At 43.6% G+C, this 20012-nt stretch overlaps 2 protein-coding genes across 3 annotated transcripts in view; both read left to right on the plus strand.

Annotated features, from left to right (window-relative positions):
• Positions 1 to 324: 324 nt before the first annotated feature.
• On the plus strand, positions 325 to 8912 carry aspa (aspartoacylase). Its single transcript, XM_058087302.1, has 6 exons — positions 325 to 778; positions 3540 to 3735; positions 4737 to 4830; positions 4913 to 5020; positions 7679 to 7788; positions 7888 to 8912. Exons 1-6 carry the CDS (start codon positions 534 to 536, stop codon positions 8077 to 8079), a joined length of 945 nt encoding a protein of 314 aa, XP_057943285.1. The 5' UTR covers positions 325 to 533; the 3' UTR covers positions 8080 to 8912.
• A 1098-nt stretch (positions 8913 to 10010) lies between these two features.
• abr (ABR activator of RhoGEF and GTPase) overlaps positions 10011 to 20012 on the plus strand; it is a 78013-nt gene continuing 68011 nt past the window's right edge. The window contains exon 1 of one of the 2 annotated variants that reach the window (XM_058086229.1): positions 10011 to 10954. In XM_058086229.1, coding sequence (XP_057942212.1) covers positions 10252 to 10954 — 703 coding nt within the window. In that variant the 5' untranslated portion in view covers positions 10011 to 10251. The remainder of the gene's footprint in view (positions 10955 to 20012) is intronic. The other variant, XM_058086230.1, reaches the window with a different exon arrangement.

The following is a 20012-nucleotide window of genomic DNA, read 5'->3' on the forward strand; positions in this document are numbered from 1 at the left end:
ACTGGGATGCATATGGTAAAATCAAGGGATAAGAGGGCCCCATTGATAGTTTACAAAGAAAAAGCACCCAGCACCTGAGCATTTTTATTTATTGATACTTTTAGTGGAAAAATACAATCAGAAGTTTTGTATTTTACTTATATTACTAAATTGTGTATTTATCAGTTAATTGCAATATTTATTGTCAGGTTACGTATGGTACATAACAGTTGGGACGCCAATCACCGGAAGTAACGCGGTAGTTTAATTTGAAAGGATCGCCGGAAGTGAACGCCGAGTATGATTGTTTAGTGTAGTACAGTATTCGTCTGACAGTGGGCGGTGCTAGGTTAACAGCAACAGTAGTGCAGGTAGACATGTGCTCTGTGACCGCTTCCACTGAGCCCGCGGCCACGCCACGCAAGCGCAGAAGCACGGGAGGAGGCGTTTAAAACCCGACACACCGCCGAGCTCCGGCCGGAAACTTTTTTAGTTTTCTTTTTGTCGTCTTGAGCGCTCGAAGCCCCGAACACCTCCGACTCGTCCCGCCCGCCATGTCTTCGTCCTACAGCCACAGCGCCCGCTTCAGCGAGGCCAGGAGGGTGGCTATCTTCGGGGGGACACACGGCAACGAGATGTCCGGCGTGACGCTGGTTAACCTGTGGATGAAGAACGGCGCCGAGATCCAACGGAAGACGGTGGAGACCAAGCCTTTCATCACCAACCCGAGGGCTGTGGAGAAATGCACCAGATACGTGGACACCGACCTGAACCGGGCTTTCACCCCGGAGAACCTCAGGTAATGTCACGGAACGTCTTTCCATTGGCGAATATCGGCTTATTGGCGTGCCGTTAACGAGATCACGTGGCCAGAGTGTTTAGTGTTTACATGTTCCAGCAACAAGCCCCTCCCCCCTGGTCGTCAGCTGACTGGCAGCCAGCACAGAAACGTGAGCCGAACGTGACCGAGCTGCAAATCCCGTTTCTGTGCGCTCCTTTTCGTGTGCGCTAAAGCGGAAATGAAGTCTTATGCAAAGCCCGGCTGTCTCACGCGGTCGGCGGCGCGTGCAATTGCGGCCTAATGCGATTCGATGGAGACGTCCCGACCGAGCCGAAAGCGTCGTGACGTCATAGCACCCGTGTTGTTGTTTTCATCAGAGCTGATTCTGTCGCATGCGAGTTTGTGTATCGATTGGGCACCAAGTCCTGACAGGAGGTCCTCGGAGTACCAAACTCCTTGAGTCCATTCATGTCTGGTTGATCATGTAACATGGAACTTATAACCCATAACTCTCTTTGATCAGTAGCTTGTTGTTTTTTTTTGAGGAGAAATATAACTTATATATAACTTACAAGCATGTCTATATTTGTCGCTTTATGGAGTGGACCTTGCATCCTGTCATTTTTCAGTGTGTGGACACGATGTAACAACACAAACCCCAAAAAGCGGTCTGGACCCGCCTCCTATGGAGTACAGTATGTTCCTGCTGTAGTACACAAAGTAAAGAGCAGTGCACTTAACAGTAATGCTGCGTAGTATCTCATCCAGATATCGTCAAGAAGTTATGCTGACGGTGTGATCTTTAAATATCTTCTCCGCCATCGCTCCAGCTTCCAAGCCTTTTTTCCTGAAGGCGACTTAAGAAGCTTCAAGGCCTGCTAAAAACAGCCCACGGTGCACGTCTCTTCAACTTCAATAGACTGACAGCTCTTCTCCCGCTCATTGTTAAGTCTTCACCAGTGGGCCCGTCATGTCCACGGGACATCACAGCTCATCAACACGCACCATGCTGGCCGGGGTGGCCATGCACGGGCGGGCCACACAATGGCAGATATTCAGTGAAAATGGGGTCTAAAGTGCAGATGTGTGCACGGAGAGACAATATGGGCAGGAGAGGTGCCGTTGTACAGTAATTTGGAGAAGGTCCTGGATGTGGTGGGATTTTGAAATGCTAAAAGAGATCACGGACAAAAAGAGAAGCGCTTGTTTGGGCTGTAAAGGGCAGGACTGGCGAGGGGGGGTCAAAACGTACTTCTCAAGGATCATCTGGAGCACGCATGTGGGGGGGGGGGGTAGATGGATGCTCTTGTATTGTATCGTGTATTACTGCGATTGTCAGTTGTTGATGTTTTCCATTGTCAACTTGAAAGGACGCCAGCATTTAATAACCCTCAAAAGTGATTTTATGCAGTCTTCAATCTCAATCACTCTTTGGAAGTCAAACACTGGGAAACGTGCAGCTCAAGGCGCACAGCTAGAGATGGTTATGAAGGGTTAAAGATTTCCTGGCCGGAGTCTGTCCATAATGTCCCAACTCTAAAAGAACCACTAACCATCCTTCACAGAGTGTGTAAATTGGAATAGTTTTTGCTGTTCTGGTTGGCTTCAATAATCTTAAGGGTTGTATTCCATTGTATTGTATCTCAGATTATTTTTGTTTAGATTTAGTTTTATTTAATTGTAATCACTGTTTGGAAATGTAATTTTTTGGACCCTAGGAAGAATAGTCTTCACTGCAGTGATGACTAATTGGGATCTGTAATAAACAATAATAAACAATAAACAGAGGCTGAATCAACAGCATGTAGATACTCTGCTGGGACGCTCGATTCCGCTGACCAGTTTGCTCGGTGCCCTGCTTGGCCAAACCAATACAGTAAACCTCGGATAGATCGGACTCGGATATATCGGAAATTCGCTCACAACGGACAGATAAAAAAGAACCAATTTTCCTGTAATGCATTTCCAATAAAAATTCATTGCATATATCGGATTTTTTATAACGGATTTCGCCTATTTCGGACAAAATCTCCAGTCCCGTTCCAATGCATTTCCATTAAATTTCCCTCGCATATATCGGATGGCCGCATCGTGGCGCTCCGATTCGCCGAATCGTGACAGGCCGCTATACGACGTCATTTGCAGCGTTTGCAGCGTTGCCTGCGCGTCCAGGTACATTGGAAACATAGTCAAGAAAGTGCCTTTTTATAACGGATAAAATCCGATTTACGCATATACCGGATATAAATTCGATATATGCGTAAAACGGACATTTTCCGGTATACGCATATAACGGATTTCGCTTATATCGGACAAAACCAGTGGGAACAATTGAATCCGATATATCAGAGGTTTACTGTATTGTATCTCAGATTATTTTTGTTTAGATTTAGTTTTATTTAATTGTAATGACGTTAATTGTAATTAATTTTTTTGACCCCACGAACAATGGTCTTCACTGCAGTGACTAATTGGGATCTGTAATAAACAATAATAAACAATAAACAGAGGCTGAATCAACAGCATGTAGATACTCTGCTGGGACGCTCGATTCCGCAGACCAGTTTGCTCGGTGCCCTGCTTGGCCGAACCAATATTAGGTATTTTTGTCAAAAGAAGAATCGTACAAAAACTGAGCCGCACTGGTTTGATCCTCAGCCTTCCTCTAATTGTGTTGACGTATCCTTGGGCAAGATAGTGAACCCATTACCTCCTGCCGCTGTGTCCTCAGTAGGTACACGTGATGGCCATTTTCATGATACGTTGTGTGTGTGCACAGTGCTGCGGGAGGCAAGGAGTTGCCCTACGAGGTGCAGAGAGCCCAGGAGATCAACAGAATATTTGGACCCAAAGGAAGCCCGGAGGCCTACGATGTCATCTTCGACCTCCACAACACCACGTCCAACATGGGCTCCACTCTCATTCTGGAGAACTCCAAAGACCACTTCAACCTGCAGATGATGAACTACATCAAGGTTGTTTTCCGTAGAAACGCAACATCACGTCTTTAGTCTCGGTATCGTTAGCGTGTGCTACGAGTTCAGCATGTTTCTGGAGAGGTTCAGGGGGCCGTTTTTGCACCCTGGTGACCCCGTGACATTCATTTACCTGCGGCCAAATGTGGTTGAGTAGGTCTTTACTGATTACCAGCAGTTAAAGCAACCAGTTGGTTAGTCTGTCAATATAATGTTAGGAGCCAAATGCCACCCTGTGACCGTTTTTTATGGTCGTTTTAACTGCAGTGACACCTTAACAGTGACACCTTTTAGTGTGTCACCTCTTTTTGCCTCTAGTGCAAAAGAAGTATTGGGTGTTTGGGTTCATAAAAACAGTATAAATGCGTCTTTGGGATTGAATGAGTTCAATGTGTGTCACATTTAAAATAAAAAAATTTTTTTTTTTTTTAAACAATCAAAAAATATGTATTTAATCCCACCCTGGGCCATCTCTGTGTGCATGTTCTCCCCGTGCATGCGTGGGTTTTTTCCAGGGACTCCGGTTTCCTCCCACATTCCAAAAACATGCTAGGTTAATTGGTAACTCCAAATTGTCCATAAGTATGAATGTGAGTGTGAATGGTTGTTTGCCTATATGTGCCCTGTGATTGGCTGGCCACCAGTCCAGGGTGGACCCCGCCTCTCGCCCAAAGACAGCTGGGATAGGCTCCAGCACCCCCTGCGACCCTTGTGAGGATAAGCAGTAGAAAATTAATGAATCAATGAAAAAATATGTCAAAAAAAACAGCATGTTCTGGCAGTAACTAATTTATTTCATTAATTATGTTAAATAATTAACACATGATGTAAAGCCACACCTACCTGCTGTGACGGCAGACGTAGGCACCGTCACCGAGTCGTTCCAAAAATGAGTTAAAAGAAAGGACGCTAGTTTGGGACGTATTGTGTGTTGTGCTAAAATGCCCACGTGGTCATCTCCCAACTTGGTGGCCATATTGTTTATCCACGCTGTGTTGCAGAAAGCCATGGCGCCCGCCAGTTGCCTTGTGCTGCTGAACGAGCATCCGCTTCTCAAGTACTCCACTTCCCGCTCCGTAGCCAAACATCCCGTGGGTGAGTCCCCTGAAAGCAAATCCTTGCAAGGCGGGTGGAACATCTGCATCTTTTTTCATTGTTGTTTTTTTTTTTTTTTTAGGCCTGGAGGTGGGTCCTCAGCCTCAAGGGGTTTTGAGGAGTAACATATTTGAAGCCATGAGGGTCATACTCAGACATGCCTTGGACTTCATCGCTCTGTTTAACCAAGGTAAGACACAAACGACCCCAGCAGAGGCTAACGCGTACGTATGTACTTCCTTAAAGTCAGCGTAATTATCGATGACTTGATCACTTGGTCGGAATGGAGTGCACCGCTTGGTTGCAACCAGCAGAGGTGCTGTTGTTTGGTTCGTAAGTGCTTTGGCGCATTAGCGTGGACGTTGGGCGTTGCACGTAGCAGCTGTCATCACTTCAGTTGCATTTCTTGAATTTCTTCCATCCATCCATCCAAAAAAATTCTCACAAAAAAGTTTATACGCCCCTCACATTTCTGCAAATATTTTATTATATTTTTATTTCGATAGACTTCCTTTATTGTCATTGCACAAAAACACAGCAGTGAAATTACAGTAAACCTCGGCTATATCGGATTCAATTGTTCCCACTGGTTTTGTACGATATAAGCGAAATCCGTTATATGCGTATACCGGAAAATGTCCGTTTTACGCATATATCGGATTTATATCCGGTATATGCGTAAATGGGATTTTATCCGTTATAAAAAGGCACTTCCTTGACTATGTTTCCAATGTACCTGGACGCGCAGGCAACGCTGCAAACGCTGCAAATGATGTCGTATAGCGGCCTGTCACGATGCGGCGAATCGGAGCGCCACGATGCGGCCATCCGATATATGCGAGGGAAATTTAATGGAAATGCATTGGAACGGGACTGGAGATTTTGTCCGAAATAGGCGAAATCCGTTATAAAAAATCCGATATATGCAATGAATTTTTATTGGAAATGCATTACAAAAAAATCGGTTCTTTTTTATCTGTCCGTTGTGAGCGAATTTCCGATATATCCGAGTCCGATATATCCGAGGTTTACTGTACCAATGAAATGCCTGGCTCCCTTTATAATACCAAAGACAAAAGAAAATAATAATATGTAATAAATAATAGTAAATTGCACAAATAATTCAAATAATTTTAAATCAATTATTTGTGGTTGTTTTGCCCTGGTACGTTTTCACGGCGATCTTCTGTCTCTACTAAACGATACAAAGTTGAAGTCCGGGTCCCCTGGTCCTTAGCTTTCAGACAATGTGGCCCCCGTAGCAATTGAGTTGAATAGCCCCCCCGAGTACAGCTTGTACTGCATAACAGCAGGACATGCAGTCCAATGGCCGTCCCTCAAGTCCACTTGTTCTTGTTCAGCTTGCATTTTTGTGATATCATTGCTAAAGTGTTATGTAATAGAATGATGCACATGCCGGAGTCTAATTGGTCCCGCTCAGCCTAACAAGACGCAGAATGAGAGATGACAAGTCGCCCGCGAGCGCGCCACCAACTCACTCGCACGTACCTGCACTCAGGCCCCTGAATAGATTTAGTCCCCCCCCCCGGCATGGTGCAGCATGTCCAATGTTTACATGCACGAGGCGACCGTTTCCTTCCTTTTCATGCCCAGCATGACTTGCAGTCGGTTGCTTTGCACTAAACTGGGCAGTTGCTGAATAGTCCTGCTTGTTAGGATCTGGTTGGCTTCCATGTCTTTGGCGCCAGTGGTGCCGTAATCTTCTGTCTCCGGGCCACCCCGGCGGTGCCGATGAATGCCGCGACATGTGACATGATGATGAATCCGTGTTCCCGCTCTCGGAAGCCAACTTGCAAGAAGAAAAAAAAACGTAACAATAACAATCACGAACACTGGAAAGCATTGGGAAAGTATTAACAGCACCTCACTATTTTTGAACACATTTTTTTCAGCCTTATTCCAAAATGGAATTAATTCATTTTTTCCCACAAAATTCCATACGCGACACCCCATAAAGGTGACATGAAAAATTATTTTTTTTTAAATGTATGCAAATTAAAAATAAAAATCAAATGTGCATAATTATTCACAGCCTTTGCTTCAAACATTGTAAGGTTTTTTTAGGCCAGCTTCATTCCTACAGTAGATTCAGTTTGACCTTTTACCCTCATGCCAGGATGTTTACCATTTTGCTGGAGGTCTTGGAGTGCACAGCAGGACCCGCTGTTCGTTGAGAAGAGCCATACATTCTTTCATGTTAGTCTCCAAATGTGTCGCGTAAAACCGGAAAGTTGCTAGCTTTGTCGCTTTTTTTTAGAAGGACCACTTGGGGAGATAAAAGTGAATTTGTATAGCAGCTAACATGCTGTATTAATGTTATTGTAAAGTCAATATTCTGTAATGGGTATTGAAATAGGTCAAACATTTCCTCAAGAAATGACTTCGGGGGTGTACCCAGGAGGAGCATGTGCATTTATTTGTTGGTCGACTCCCTGCCGGCCCCCGTCCCCCCTACCCCGGTGCAAGTCTTTGAGTTCTTATGTTGTAAAGTGTGCTTATTTGTGAGGTGTTTTTTTTTTTGCCAGTCCCATATTGTACTCCCCCACAGGACCAGTTTGGCTCCTTTTGTTCTCTCTTCACCCCCCCCCCCCCACAACCATGTACTGAATGGTATGTTGTTGTACAGACTGTATATGTACATATGTACAGACGAGTGATTACACAATTTTGCTTGTACCTCAGTGACAAGTTAAGGCCATTCTTTCTCTCTCACTCATCCTTTCTCCACTTGCAACTACTCATCTCGCCGTCCGCCATCACAGGATGCCATCTGGGTCCAGACTTTTGCAATGTTAGGAACGCGGTGTGTTTGCTGTGTGTCCTTCAGGCATGGAGTTCCCTTCGTGCACAGTGGAAGTTTTCCGCGTTTCAGAGCGTGTTGACTACCCCAGGGACGCCAACGGAAACATCATCGCCATGGTGCACCCCAATCTGCAGGTGAAAAAACAACGCGAAAACACTCGCACGGCGTAATGTCACCGCCGGCAACGCACTGGAGTCACCCTTGGTCCCGGCTGTGGCTGTTTTTTGTTTCAGGACTGCGACTGGGAGCCGCTGAACCCCGGTGACCCTATGTTCCAAACGTTTGACGGGAAGACCATCCCCTACCAAGGCTCCGGCACCGTGTATCCCACGTTTATTAACGAGGCAGCCTATTATGAAAAACAACAGGCGTTTGTCACCACCAGACGGGAAACCCTGGTGGCGAGCGCCATTAGAAAAGCGTAAAAAAAAACGCGAGCCACCAGAACCATTTGTATATACATATCTTTTTGCACTTTCCTTACATAACGATAGACGCCATCTTCTGCTCGGTGATTTCTTTTGTGCATTTACTCACAGCAATTAACTATGCAAAGAGGCGGAATCTTTGCTGCATCGGAAGGCCGACGCAACATTGTGGTTATTTATGATACTGTTATTTAAAGATCTACTTTTATTAAATCAACCCCTTTTATGAGATTAAACCTCCAGCTTAATCCTTTACCACTTGAGTAGGTGCGTAAACTGTGGTGACTAGTCGCTGTGGACTTTCCTTTTCCACGCTCAGGAAGCCAATCGAGGAGCATAACCCCGCAACCTGTGATCCCCCCAAGCCGTAGTGGTTTGTCTTCCACTTAGAAAAATCTATATTTGTAACATCCTGGGAGGGTATTTGTGGCCTTTGACACTACCTGCCTGTGACTCCCGTGGTTGCATCTGTGGTGCTCTCCTATTGTTGCCTTAAAAGAGACTGAATTGCACTGCCAAATTCAAGTGTAGACGTGTTGGATAACAGCATATTTTAATAATAATAATAATAGCATTATGTTCCTTTCCTCGCTACACAAAAGAGTAATATATGTGTCTATTTTGATATTCTTGTATTGTACGTGGGACGTGTCGCTTTAGCTGTGTGTTTTGGGTGTTGTCATAAAGGATATCCCTGTGGTCTTAGTCATTCCTTGTCATAATGTTTAACGACTATGTGTGTTACTACCATTTATGTGATAAAACGAGGCTCACTGTCGTTTCAATCATGTGGAAATCATCCAACCAATAAATACAGGAAAAAAAATGTATCGATGCTGCGATCTCCATGTCAAGTTGTTTACAGTTGTCTTGCGGTGCAGTTAGCACCAACGGCCACAAGAGGGCGCCAGACATCGACACATCCACGGCTGGAGACGAGCCAATCATATTGCAGTTATATCTTAGTATTTATTATATTTCTTATACACAACGTCAGCGAAGAAACGAGTCTAAATGATGAAATCATCAGTTTATAGAAGCATGGTAACAGTAAAAGTTTCAATCAGATATCATAGATGAGATATACTCTGCTGCGGAACTTACATACACACTTCCTGCTTCATAGCAACAGATTTGTGATTCATATCTGCAGGGGTCATATCAGCCTTGGGGGGTGCTTGATTATTTCTATTGGCAGCTTTATTCTCGGATTATTCTTTGTTTACACCACATTGCGCAACTCTTATTGATGTCATCAAACCTAAGAAGCTGTTATGTATGTAATGTTATGTAAGATAACGTCTAAGTGGTTTGTGTCGTTACTGCTGCCGAGTTACCACAATACTACATATCACTTGTATTTCACTTTTGACTAGTAATACACTGTAGTCTACCACAAAACAGCAATAATTTATGAATACATTTCTGAAAAAAACGATATTGTGAGGGAACAGTAATCATTAAAAAAAAAATCAAAACGAAAAATACGTCACTTCCTTTCAGCAATTTAGTGGCTGTTTGAAACAAAGCTGAAAAAAAGTCATGGAAGAATAAAGGCAGCAAAGTTGCCTTCAATGATAGCTGGGATTTTTAAAAACTAAACATAAATGATGACTCAATGCACAATTATTTTTTTAGTTTATGATTATTTTATGCATTATAATACACAATCACTACCCTTTATTTGCTCTTCGATTGGAAATATTTACGTCCTAAGTGTTTAAAAGGTTGAAGTTTACCCGATGACCTCTAAGTATGTTTTATTATTTTCACTTATATATTCCACAAAACACGAAGAACTACTTCAGGGAGGTACTTGGACATTTAAAAACGATAATACTGCTTGTAAACACCTGCTTATCGACGCCAATAATTCGTTTTTAACACGGCGACACTAGAATGCACGGGCACTCAACGAGGTCGTGAAGGCAACACGGCTGATACAGGAAGTGTTGCAAGTTTGCGAGCGGTCTGGCCAAAAAGTTGGTTTCCGTCCACACACGGCGCACGCCTGCCCACGAAGACAGGAGATGTTCACCGAGTGCTCCGTTTAACGGCGACAGACCGGAACCGGTACCGAAAGAGGAGGACGTTGACGCCGCCAACGCTCGGCGAGGACACGGAGCAATTCCAAGGTTTGCGCCGGGAGTTGCCGCACTCAACGCCGCGATGTGGGAACAGGAGGAATTCGCCAAACACTGGAGGAACGAATTCCCCGACGGCGAAGTCCCACACATGGACCTGAATTCGGTGGAGGACATCGAGTCGGAGCTGGAGGCGTCCAAAGCCAACCTGAAGCGGCTCCAGAAGGCTCTGGCGGAGGAGAAATTCAAGGTGATCTACCTGCAGACCACCATGGCGCGACGGAGGACGGGCGAGCCGGAAAGTTCTCAAAGCAGAGACGTCAACTTCAACGCGGACGCCTTCGCGACATTCAAGACGCCGAACGTGAAGATGTCACGTGACCTGCTCGACGCGGGACGCTCGGCGTCGGGTTCGTCCGGCCGGGAGCGGAGCAGGTTCAGCGGCAAGGTGGGCAAGCCGGTGCCCATCCCGGTTCCGCCGCGGAAGCTCAGCAACCCCAGACCGGAGACGACGAGGATCCGCGACGATAACAGCGACCGGGAGTATGAGGATTTGGAGATGAATGAGAATTTTGTCAGGAATAACTTATTGGCACCCAAGGGGACGCCCGGCGTCCATCAGCCGCACCCCGGACGGCCTTTCCGCCACAGCAGAGACTTGGACTCCGGGGACGAGTGTCGGGTGTCCCCGCCCCTGCTGCAGATTGGGCGCCGTTCTGGCTGCAGCACCCCGGACAGGAGGAGCGATGGCTACCTCAGCTCTGAGCACGACGACTCCTCCTCTGCAGGTACTTACCGACACGGCGGTTCCTTGTTGTTATGACGTCATCAGGGGGCCAACTTTTCTCAAAAAATCCAAACTTTTCATACAAAAATAATTAGTGTCAATCAAAAAGCCTCTGCACCATAAAATAATGAGACGCCCATTCAAATGGGCATCCTCCTCCTCCAAAAACTCCCGCTCCTGACTTTGCCCTTCGCCACAACATTTGCAATAAAAGCGCAATAATTTGATTAAATTCAGCTCCATAACTCCATAATGTCTGAACTATTCCTTTAAGAAGGTGTGGGGAAGAAGGGACAAACGCGCCCAAAACTTACCACTTCCACATGGAATGAGAGGAGAATGTTTTTTTTTCAACCTGATGTCAGCCATGGCATGTCGGCTGGACTCTGCTGGCTCAGTGGAATTAATTTTTGGAATATATATTTTAAAAAAAAAAATTAATATTAATGTAGTTTAGTATAAAAAAGCATTTTAAAATTAAATTCAATGTTATTTATGGAGCAGGTGTATAACTACGCTCCCTATGCGTATACAGTAGGAATAACCCCTAAGCCGGACTTCGGCCATGATTATTTATTATTAATTATGATGACATGAGGCACAATAATCTTGGTCCTCATCGTAATAGTCATGGCCGTTTGTGAGTGGGTGTAAATCTGTAGAGTACTGCAATACAGGCAAGTAGTCTGGTAGTGGCTGCTGAAATGTGAGGGTTCTACTCAATGATGTGAAGTACTGTACATACATATACTGTACTGAACATATACATCAGTGCTATTATTCATTCCAACAAGCATCAGTCATGGTTTTAGCTTGTGAAATGTCAGCCAAGTACATACAGTGCTTTAAGATGAAGGATGATGTTGGACATGGGAATCAAACGGTTGCTTCAGCTCCAGCGTTTACTTCCCCAGGTTGTCTGCATGTCATCTGCAAAGTGCTGATGACGAGCATGAAAAGCATGAGAATAGATTTGAGGAAGGCGTTCGGGAGCAGACACAATGATTTTTTTTTTGTCACTCATCCTCGTGCTTTTGTAGGTTCCTCTTTATAATTTAGGATCACACGTTGGGTCATAGTTTTGTCATCAAAAATATTTCTCCATTCCCCCAATTTAACTTGACATCCACATGCAGCGTTGAAGTAACATCATCTTGAAACGATAAGATCTGCATGTAATGTGGAGCCCAGTCACAATCACATAGTTCATACGTGTGGACTGTTCCGTATCATGGATCTCGGACATCATTTGGATTCACTTATCCCTGAAGCGGTGTGTTCAAATCTTCATTTAATGTCGTCTAGTGTTTATCTAGTTCATTGTTTAGCCCCTTGCTAATTACAGAGCCGTATTCCTGTCATTCAATGTCACCATCATGTCCCGTAGTCGACCTCGTCCAGGTCCTTGGTGGTTTGATCCTGGATGTTCAAAGTGGATGATTAACATTTTCACTGCTTTCTGAGTGCATTTCAAGTATTAGGGCCCATTCTTCTAAAAAAAAAATGTTTGAAGTGGATTTGAAGTGGAAAAATATCGAACATCATTCTCAAGGTTTACTGTGACACGTAACCTTATTCACATGACTTCATACACTAAAGAAAAAAGTTGGAAATTAAATTAAAGTTCAATAATGGGAATAAAGTCACCAAAATATTCACCAAAAATATTTAAGAAATAGTACCGTATTGTCTGGATTATAAGTCGCACAAGGCCAAAAATTAGGTAGAACATACATAAGATATGCTAACACAATGGTTATTCAGCTAACCAAAAAATAAACATGAACAGAAAAGGTGTCCAGTTTTTATGTAACATAAACACATTTGTCATTTATAAGTCGCTCTGGAATATAAGTCGCAGGAACAGCCAACGTAGGAAAAAAGTGGCACTTATAGTCTGGAAAATACGATATATGACGCTTGATCGGACGATGAATTTGGGGAGATATATATTATTATATTAATTATTTATACATATATTTATTTAAACATCTATATTTCACATTTGTCCTTAGTTTTAACATTTATTTTCTTATTTTTTTTAATATTAATTTATGAGTCGCTCTGGAGTATAAGTCGCAGGAATAGCCAACCTAGGAAAAAAAGTGACTTATAGTCTGGAAAATACGGTATTAGGAAAATGAAAAAAACAAAATAATTTTTATACATATTTAACATTTATTTTAACATTTATATTTCACATTTGTCCTTAGTTTTAACATTTATTTTCTTATTTTTTTTTATATTCATTTATAAGTCACTCTGGAGTATAAGTCGCAGAAACAGCCAACCTAGGAAAAAAAGTGCCACTTATAGTCCGGAAAATACGGTATTAGGAAAATAAAAAAAACTAAATTATTTATACATATTTAACATTTATATTTCACATTTGTCCTTAGTTTTATATGGTATTAGGAAAATAAAAAAAAAACTAAAACAGCAAGTTAATTGGTCATTGAAGTGTTGCAGGTGTAGTTGAGACAAATGGATCATTGTGAGATGGCGGTTGCCATGGCCACGCCCTGTGACTGCTTTGAATAATCAACAAAGGTCGCCTGAACAGTGTTGAAGTGGGTAAAAAGGTGCTGTCATGCCATTATCCCTTCACGTATGAGTGATTCCGGCGGCTCTATTTACTCATCCCAGGGAAGTGTTGGCTGCTCCTTACTGTGGGAAGACTCATTTTATGGTGCGTCCTCTCGGCTGTGGTGGCAACGCTAGATGTCTGGCTCACGGTCACCGAGCAACAGCAGTGAGCTCATTGCTGCTGCCTTTGTGGGTAGCGTGGATGTACGGTGGGGGGAGAGGGTTCATGGGGGCTCTAATCTATAAGTCTGTCCTTTTCGCAGCGTCCATGATTCACAGTGTAGCGTTGGTTTAAGGATAGAGTCATCATGCAGCGTCACTAGAATCATTGTTGATTAGCTAGCTATGTAGCCGTGACTTCTTCTGTCTTTGGATTCCTTTGGGCGATGACCTGCAGGACCAGGAAATCTTGGTGGGGCCTGCCGAGTCACAGAAGCGTCCCATATTGATCATATCAAATGTAGACCGTTGAATCCAACATTGTGTCACATGGGATTTGAGTAGAGGATAATATACCCGAAGAGACCAAACCTGTTTTTTGTGTCTCCTGAGCCCGGAGCGCTCGCTGCTGCACGTGTCACACATACTTTTATTCCCTGGCTCGACTCTTCCGCTTCCTTCACTTCGGCAAAAACTTGTTCAGGCTCGTCTTGGATTGCAAGTCCAACCGGGGAACGGAGAAATGCAACAGCTTGTGTTGACAGCGCAGATTATGTTGGCCGCTGGAGGGTCTTCATTTCATTTTGTGTTCCTTTGAACCTGGATGGCTCGGATCTGTTCAGGTCTCGCTAACAATGTGCACATTTTTGGAAATTTCATTTCCTTTTTTTTTTTTTTTTTTTTTAAAAAGGACAATTTTTCTGCAGAAAATCACATCAGAATCAGAAATGGTTTTATAGCCAGGTATGATCAAACACATACTAGGAATTAGTTTTGGTGAAGTAGGTGCAGACACATCTATTAAATAATGAAAATACAAAATATACAGAATACAGTATAAATATATGTACACAGTCTGTTTTTGTTTGTTATTCCGGAAGTGCAGTCTGATTGTTTTTCCTAAGAGTCCAACCTTAAGCTAGCAGCAACCTCCTTGTCAGGAGTTTCAAGTTTGGGGATTGGTACCTTTTGACTTTTAACCCTTCACTTTGCCAGAATTATTTTCTGATGGTGTCCTGGAAAGGATGGAAATATTCCTCGTGTCAAAAGTGTGCATGTTTGGTGTAAAATCAGTTGTATTTTTGTAACGCTTCCGTCTGTCTAGCATTTACTCCCAAAGGCCATTGAGGAGAAAGCGTCCATTGAGCGTTGTGGCGTGTGTGACTTGTGCGCGGGTGATGAATGCTAATGTGGGCGGCGAGGCTGTGCAGGAAAGCAGACAGGAAGTAGGCGGTAATGCGGAGACGAGGCTTTTGCAGCATCTTTGCTTGCCCATAAAATGGATGCCATCCCTGCTTGATTCTCTTCTTTCAACTCATAATCCCATTATTGATATGATTGTCATACTGTATGTATCCAAGCCATCTATGATTTATAAAAGTACTGCGTTGGCCTGTCAGAGGCCAGGCTGGAGTGACAGCCCGGCGCCGGCTGACGTCAGCAGCCATTGCTGGAACCGTGACAGGCTGTGAAAGTGGCTGACGTGCAGCTTGCATAAAATTAGGTACCACACGGCGTCTAAAAAGGAATTCATCGTCTAAAAGGATGAATTGAAGCTTTAATCCACCGATATTTAACGTCATTTCCAAATGCTAACGCTAACCACCAACCGGATTCTGCTGCAGATTATTGCTGGGAAGTCGAGGAACTGCAAAGTACTTTGGGCGAGGGAAGGGGCCGTGGGCGTCTTCCTGTTGCTTAACTGATTCACTCTTCCAAAGGACCCAACCCTTTTGGGTCACCGCATCGTGACTATGACATAACACGAGGAAGGGACCTCCGCCCGAATACACGGGAAGTAAAGTTCACCCACCCCAAGGGCCTGGCCAACATTTTAACATGTTCTTGTCTCCATATTGGCTGCTCAGTACAATATGGCTGAAGCCACATCAGTGGCATGCGTATTCCATTTCCTGTTGCCACCGGGTGGCGCTGAGACAAACTCAGGAAATGACGTGTGTATAGCTTTAAGAGGTCGGACATAGAAAATGAATGGATGGATCTCAGAGGGCCTGTTTCATTTCATTTCAACTAATAAGTTTAGGCACATTTTGCTCCTCTGCTGCCACCTGGTGGTCTGGAGAAAGAAAACACTTCACCAAACCAGCGGGAACTCGTTCTTTTTCCACAACTTAATGATAAATAATAATGATAAAGTATGCGTGTTGTAGTGTTCTTATTGGACCAAGTCAATGTCGGTGCAGCAGAAAGGAAAGACGCGTCGGCGAGTCGGGTGACAGGACCCCCCCACCCCAACCACCTTGTGTGGGTATCAAGTGTCTGCAGGATCCCCTGGTGAAATATTATCTACTCAGCATCGTTTGTGTTGGCTCCACTGTAAACAAGTGTTTATCTTGCACACCGAATGAGAGGATTGAACCCCAAGGCTTCTAGTCAAGTCAAGCATCGAACCATCGACCACACAGGATGATCCAGGAGTTCCGGTGAAGGATTGCCAAAAAGCGATCTAGCATATGTAGGACCCTGTAATCATTAGATTGTGTTTGTGATGGTTCCTGTTAAGGGCTGCGCGGTGTCCTAGTGGTTTGCATGTTGGCTACACAGTCGGGAGAGCTGGAAGATGCTTGAAGACGCACGTGCATGCTAGGCTAATTGGCGGCTCTGAATGTAGTGTGAATGCTTGTTTGTCTGTAGTGTATGCGCCCTGCCATTGGCTGGCCACCAGTTGAGGTGGACCCCGCCTTTTAGTCCAGGTCAGCAGGGATGGACGGAGTCAGGCTTCGTGAACCTGTGTTGGCAGGTAGTGGACACTAGGGTGCAGTAACACGCTGTGTTCTGCTTGTGGGCAAGGTCGGCTTCAGATTTGGACTCCACAGGCAGGATTTTGTAGTCAGACCTCATACACCCACTGAGTGTCACAAACAGGGGCGTCACTAGGGTCTGAGGACAGGGGGTGCTTAGTTCCCTGGAGATGCACAGGATGGGAATGAATGTTAGTAGACATTCAAAAAAATAAAAAATCCCAAAAAACAAATAATGAACAAAAGCGGGCTATAACTTTCCCACTTTTGGACAGATTTAGTAGAAGTACTCAATAGTTTTAGTCCACCATTAAATGTACACAAGTACTACACACAATCTACACTGCAAAACCGCTGCTCAAGCTCTGCAACCATTCTGTCCAGTGGACAGCGATCAGTGATATCATAATCATTATTATTATTATATTATTAATTAGCCTATTATTATTACTATCATCATTCTTCTTCTTCTGATTATTACTACTACTACTACTAGTAGTAGTAGGCTAGTATTAGCCTGCTTTTGCCCCATTATATGAAATATGTCAGAGATTTTTTTTGGTAAAAATTACATTTTTAATTAGCCTATTATTATTACTATCATAATTATTCTTCTTCTGATTATTACGACTATTACTAGTAGTAGTAGTAGTAGTAGTAGTAGGCTAGTATTAGCCTGCTTTTGCCCTATTATATTAAATATGTCAGATTTTTTTTGTAAAATTATATTATTAATTAGCCTATTATTACGATCATAATTCTTCTTCTTCTGATTATTACTATTATTACTACTAGTAGTAGTAGGCTAGTATTAGCCTGCTTTGAAGGCTATGAAGGCTATGAAATATGTCAGAGATTTTTTTTGTAAAAAAATTAAAATCAATAAAAAAATCAATAAAAAATATAAAATTATTTAGGTGGGCTTAAGAAAATTATAGAAAAAAATTATTATAAAAAAATGACGCCACTGGTCATAAACATTCACAAACATCATATTTAGTACAGGTTGTCTCTGGGAAACATACACAACACATCAGGCGTATGTTTGATTGGCGTCTGAGCGTTGATGAGCTTTCTGCTGCTCATCCAATCACAGTATGATTCAGATGATACCAAAATAGTTCTACTGGCATGGGATGAATTATCACATAATCTCAAACTGCTTGACTCAAATGTATGGCACTGATACAATAAACCATATAAGACGACACACGTGAAGTGCAAGTGCAGCATACGGTCAAATTGACATTTTGCTCAAACCTGACATCAGCAATGTACGAAAGACACAAGATGGCCGTACGACCGATGCATGAAGACATATGAAGTGCGTAAATTCGTCTTGCAACCTGAAAAAAAAACATAAACCCCTGTATGTAGAGTTTGTTTGACCTCTAGGGCCCGTCTGAGGTCAGTCTACGGTCTTTCTTGCAACCTAGACTTCATTGGTGGTGATGGTAAAAACGACACAGAAGGAAGACAAATTTGTGCAGTTAACTTCAAAATCCTCCCACGGGTCTTTTTGCAATATTCCACTTATGGAAAAAAAAAATGCAGGGACCACAGAGTATATAAAAAAATCGTCCAGATGATTGCAGGAAGTCCCATTTAACAAGCCGACGTTCATCAGTGGTGCACTCAGAGCTTTTTAATAATATATGGTCATGGCTGGTCCCTGCTGCCACGCCCACCCTTTGCACTACTAAATACTAAAACAAAGGGATGGGGGACAAAGCATACGCACGCTGTAGTAGAAGTACTGGCTAGCCAATATTGTAGTAATTCAGTATTCTACTGGAAATGTTTTCGATGAATCGAGTCATTAGAAAAACATCACATAAAACACACATTTCACTCTTATGTATAATAAGCTTCAAAATGTGCAATACGGGACTTATATTAATATAGGTATTATTATTAATATAGGTTTATTCATTCAAGTGAAATTCAGGTACAATATGTGCAATACTACCCTTTGTTTACTGCAATTCTACATTTTGTTTACTGTATAGGTTATTGTTTTTGATGTGCATATATTTATTTATTCTGAACAGCACCTGCCACTTTTTATATTAATATTCTTATTCCTTATTAGATTTTGATTTTTTTCCTTATTTTTTAATTTTTACTTTAATTCGTTTTAATTCTAACTTAATACTTTAATCCCTCTAATTTTGTTTCATGCAATACAATGACAATAAAGGTCATTATGATTCTGATCAATAATTAATTGACAATAAAATCAAAATTTCAATAAATAATGAATGACCATTGTATTTATTAAAATGACATAGTGTGTAGTATAACTGCTGGGTTGCCGTTCAGATTCCCTGAAGCAGACAACAATCATGCAGTCATTTTGCTAATCCAGGTACTCCAATGACTTGAATCGTTACAGCCCCAGTTGACACATCCCTGCCAGGGGGGTCCCGAGTGCAGCCTGGGGGTCATTTGGAGCCCATGGCATCATTAGTTTGTTGTCACAGCGTATCTACCTCACAACCCGGGGCGGGGGGTTGAGGGTTGAAATCTTGGCTCGGACTGCTGTAGTTTGCTACCATAGTCCAACAATATGCCTGATTGGTTGTTTTGTCTTTTTGTGCCCTGTGCATGGTGTGTAGCCTCTCCCAAGGCGCGTAGCCTCTCCCAAGGCGCGTAGCCTCTCCCAAGGCGCGTAGCCTCTCCCAAGGCGCGTAGCCTCTCCCAAGGCGCGTAGCCTCTCCCAAGGCGCGTAGCCTCTCCCAAGGTAGCCACCCCTAAGGCGTGTAGCCTCTCCCAAGGTAGCCTCCCCTAAGGCGTGTCGCCTCTCCCAAGGTAGCCTCCCCTAAGGCGTGTCGCCTCTCCCAAGGTAGTCTCCCCTAAGGCGTGTAGCCTCCCCTAAGGCGTGTAGCCTCCCCTAAGGCGTGTAGCCTCCCCTAAGGCGTGTAGTCTCTCCCAAGGTAGCCTCCGCTAAGGCGTGTAGCCTCTCCCAAGGCGTGTAGCCTCTCCCAAGGCGTGTAGCCTCTCCCAAGGCAGTCTCCCCTAAGGCGTGTAGCCTCTACTATGGGGTGTAGCCTCTCCTAAGGTCCCGCTAACGTTTTACACTCTTGTACATCAATGAACAAGACAATGATGGTGGATTAGGATTCGATTTGTACGTTACTAGTAGCTTTATTCTCATTTCCTGGTCAGTATTCGTGTGAGAAGCTGAGGGGAGCAGGCGGGGGGCAAATGTAAGTCGGTAACTAGAAAATGAGTGTTATTAACAGACACCCGCTTCCCCCCCAGGGGAAGACTGAAAATATTGGGGAAGCATCGGCGGGGGTGGATGTGCAGCGGGGTGCGGGGTATCTGACGGCATCAGGGAATATGTAGGTGGGAGGATGGTGGATGGCGCTTTGATTGGCTGGTGAGTGCCTTTGTGTCCTAATTACTCACACACACACACACACACACACACACTTATCGCTCTCCCCCTACATGAGAGGAAGTGGTTATCTATTGAAATGTCATGTTAAACAAACAGCAGCAGTTTTAGTCTGCTTTAATGACACCCCATTGATAAAAATGAATAGT

Source organism: Doryrhamphus excisus, chromosome 11, assembly GCF_030265055.1.
Source record: "Doryrhamphus excisus isolate RoL2022-K1 chromosome 11, RoL_Dexc_1.0, whole genome shotgun sequence".
In the NCBI taxonomy this organism is placed as follows: domain Eukaryota; kingdom Metazoa; phylum Chordata; class Actinopteri; order Syngnathiformes; family Syngnathidae; genus Doryrhamphus; species Doryrhamphus excisus.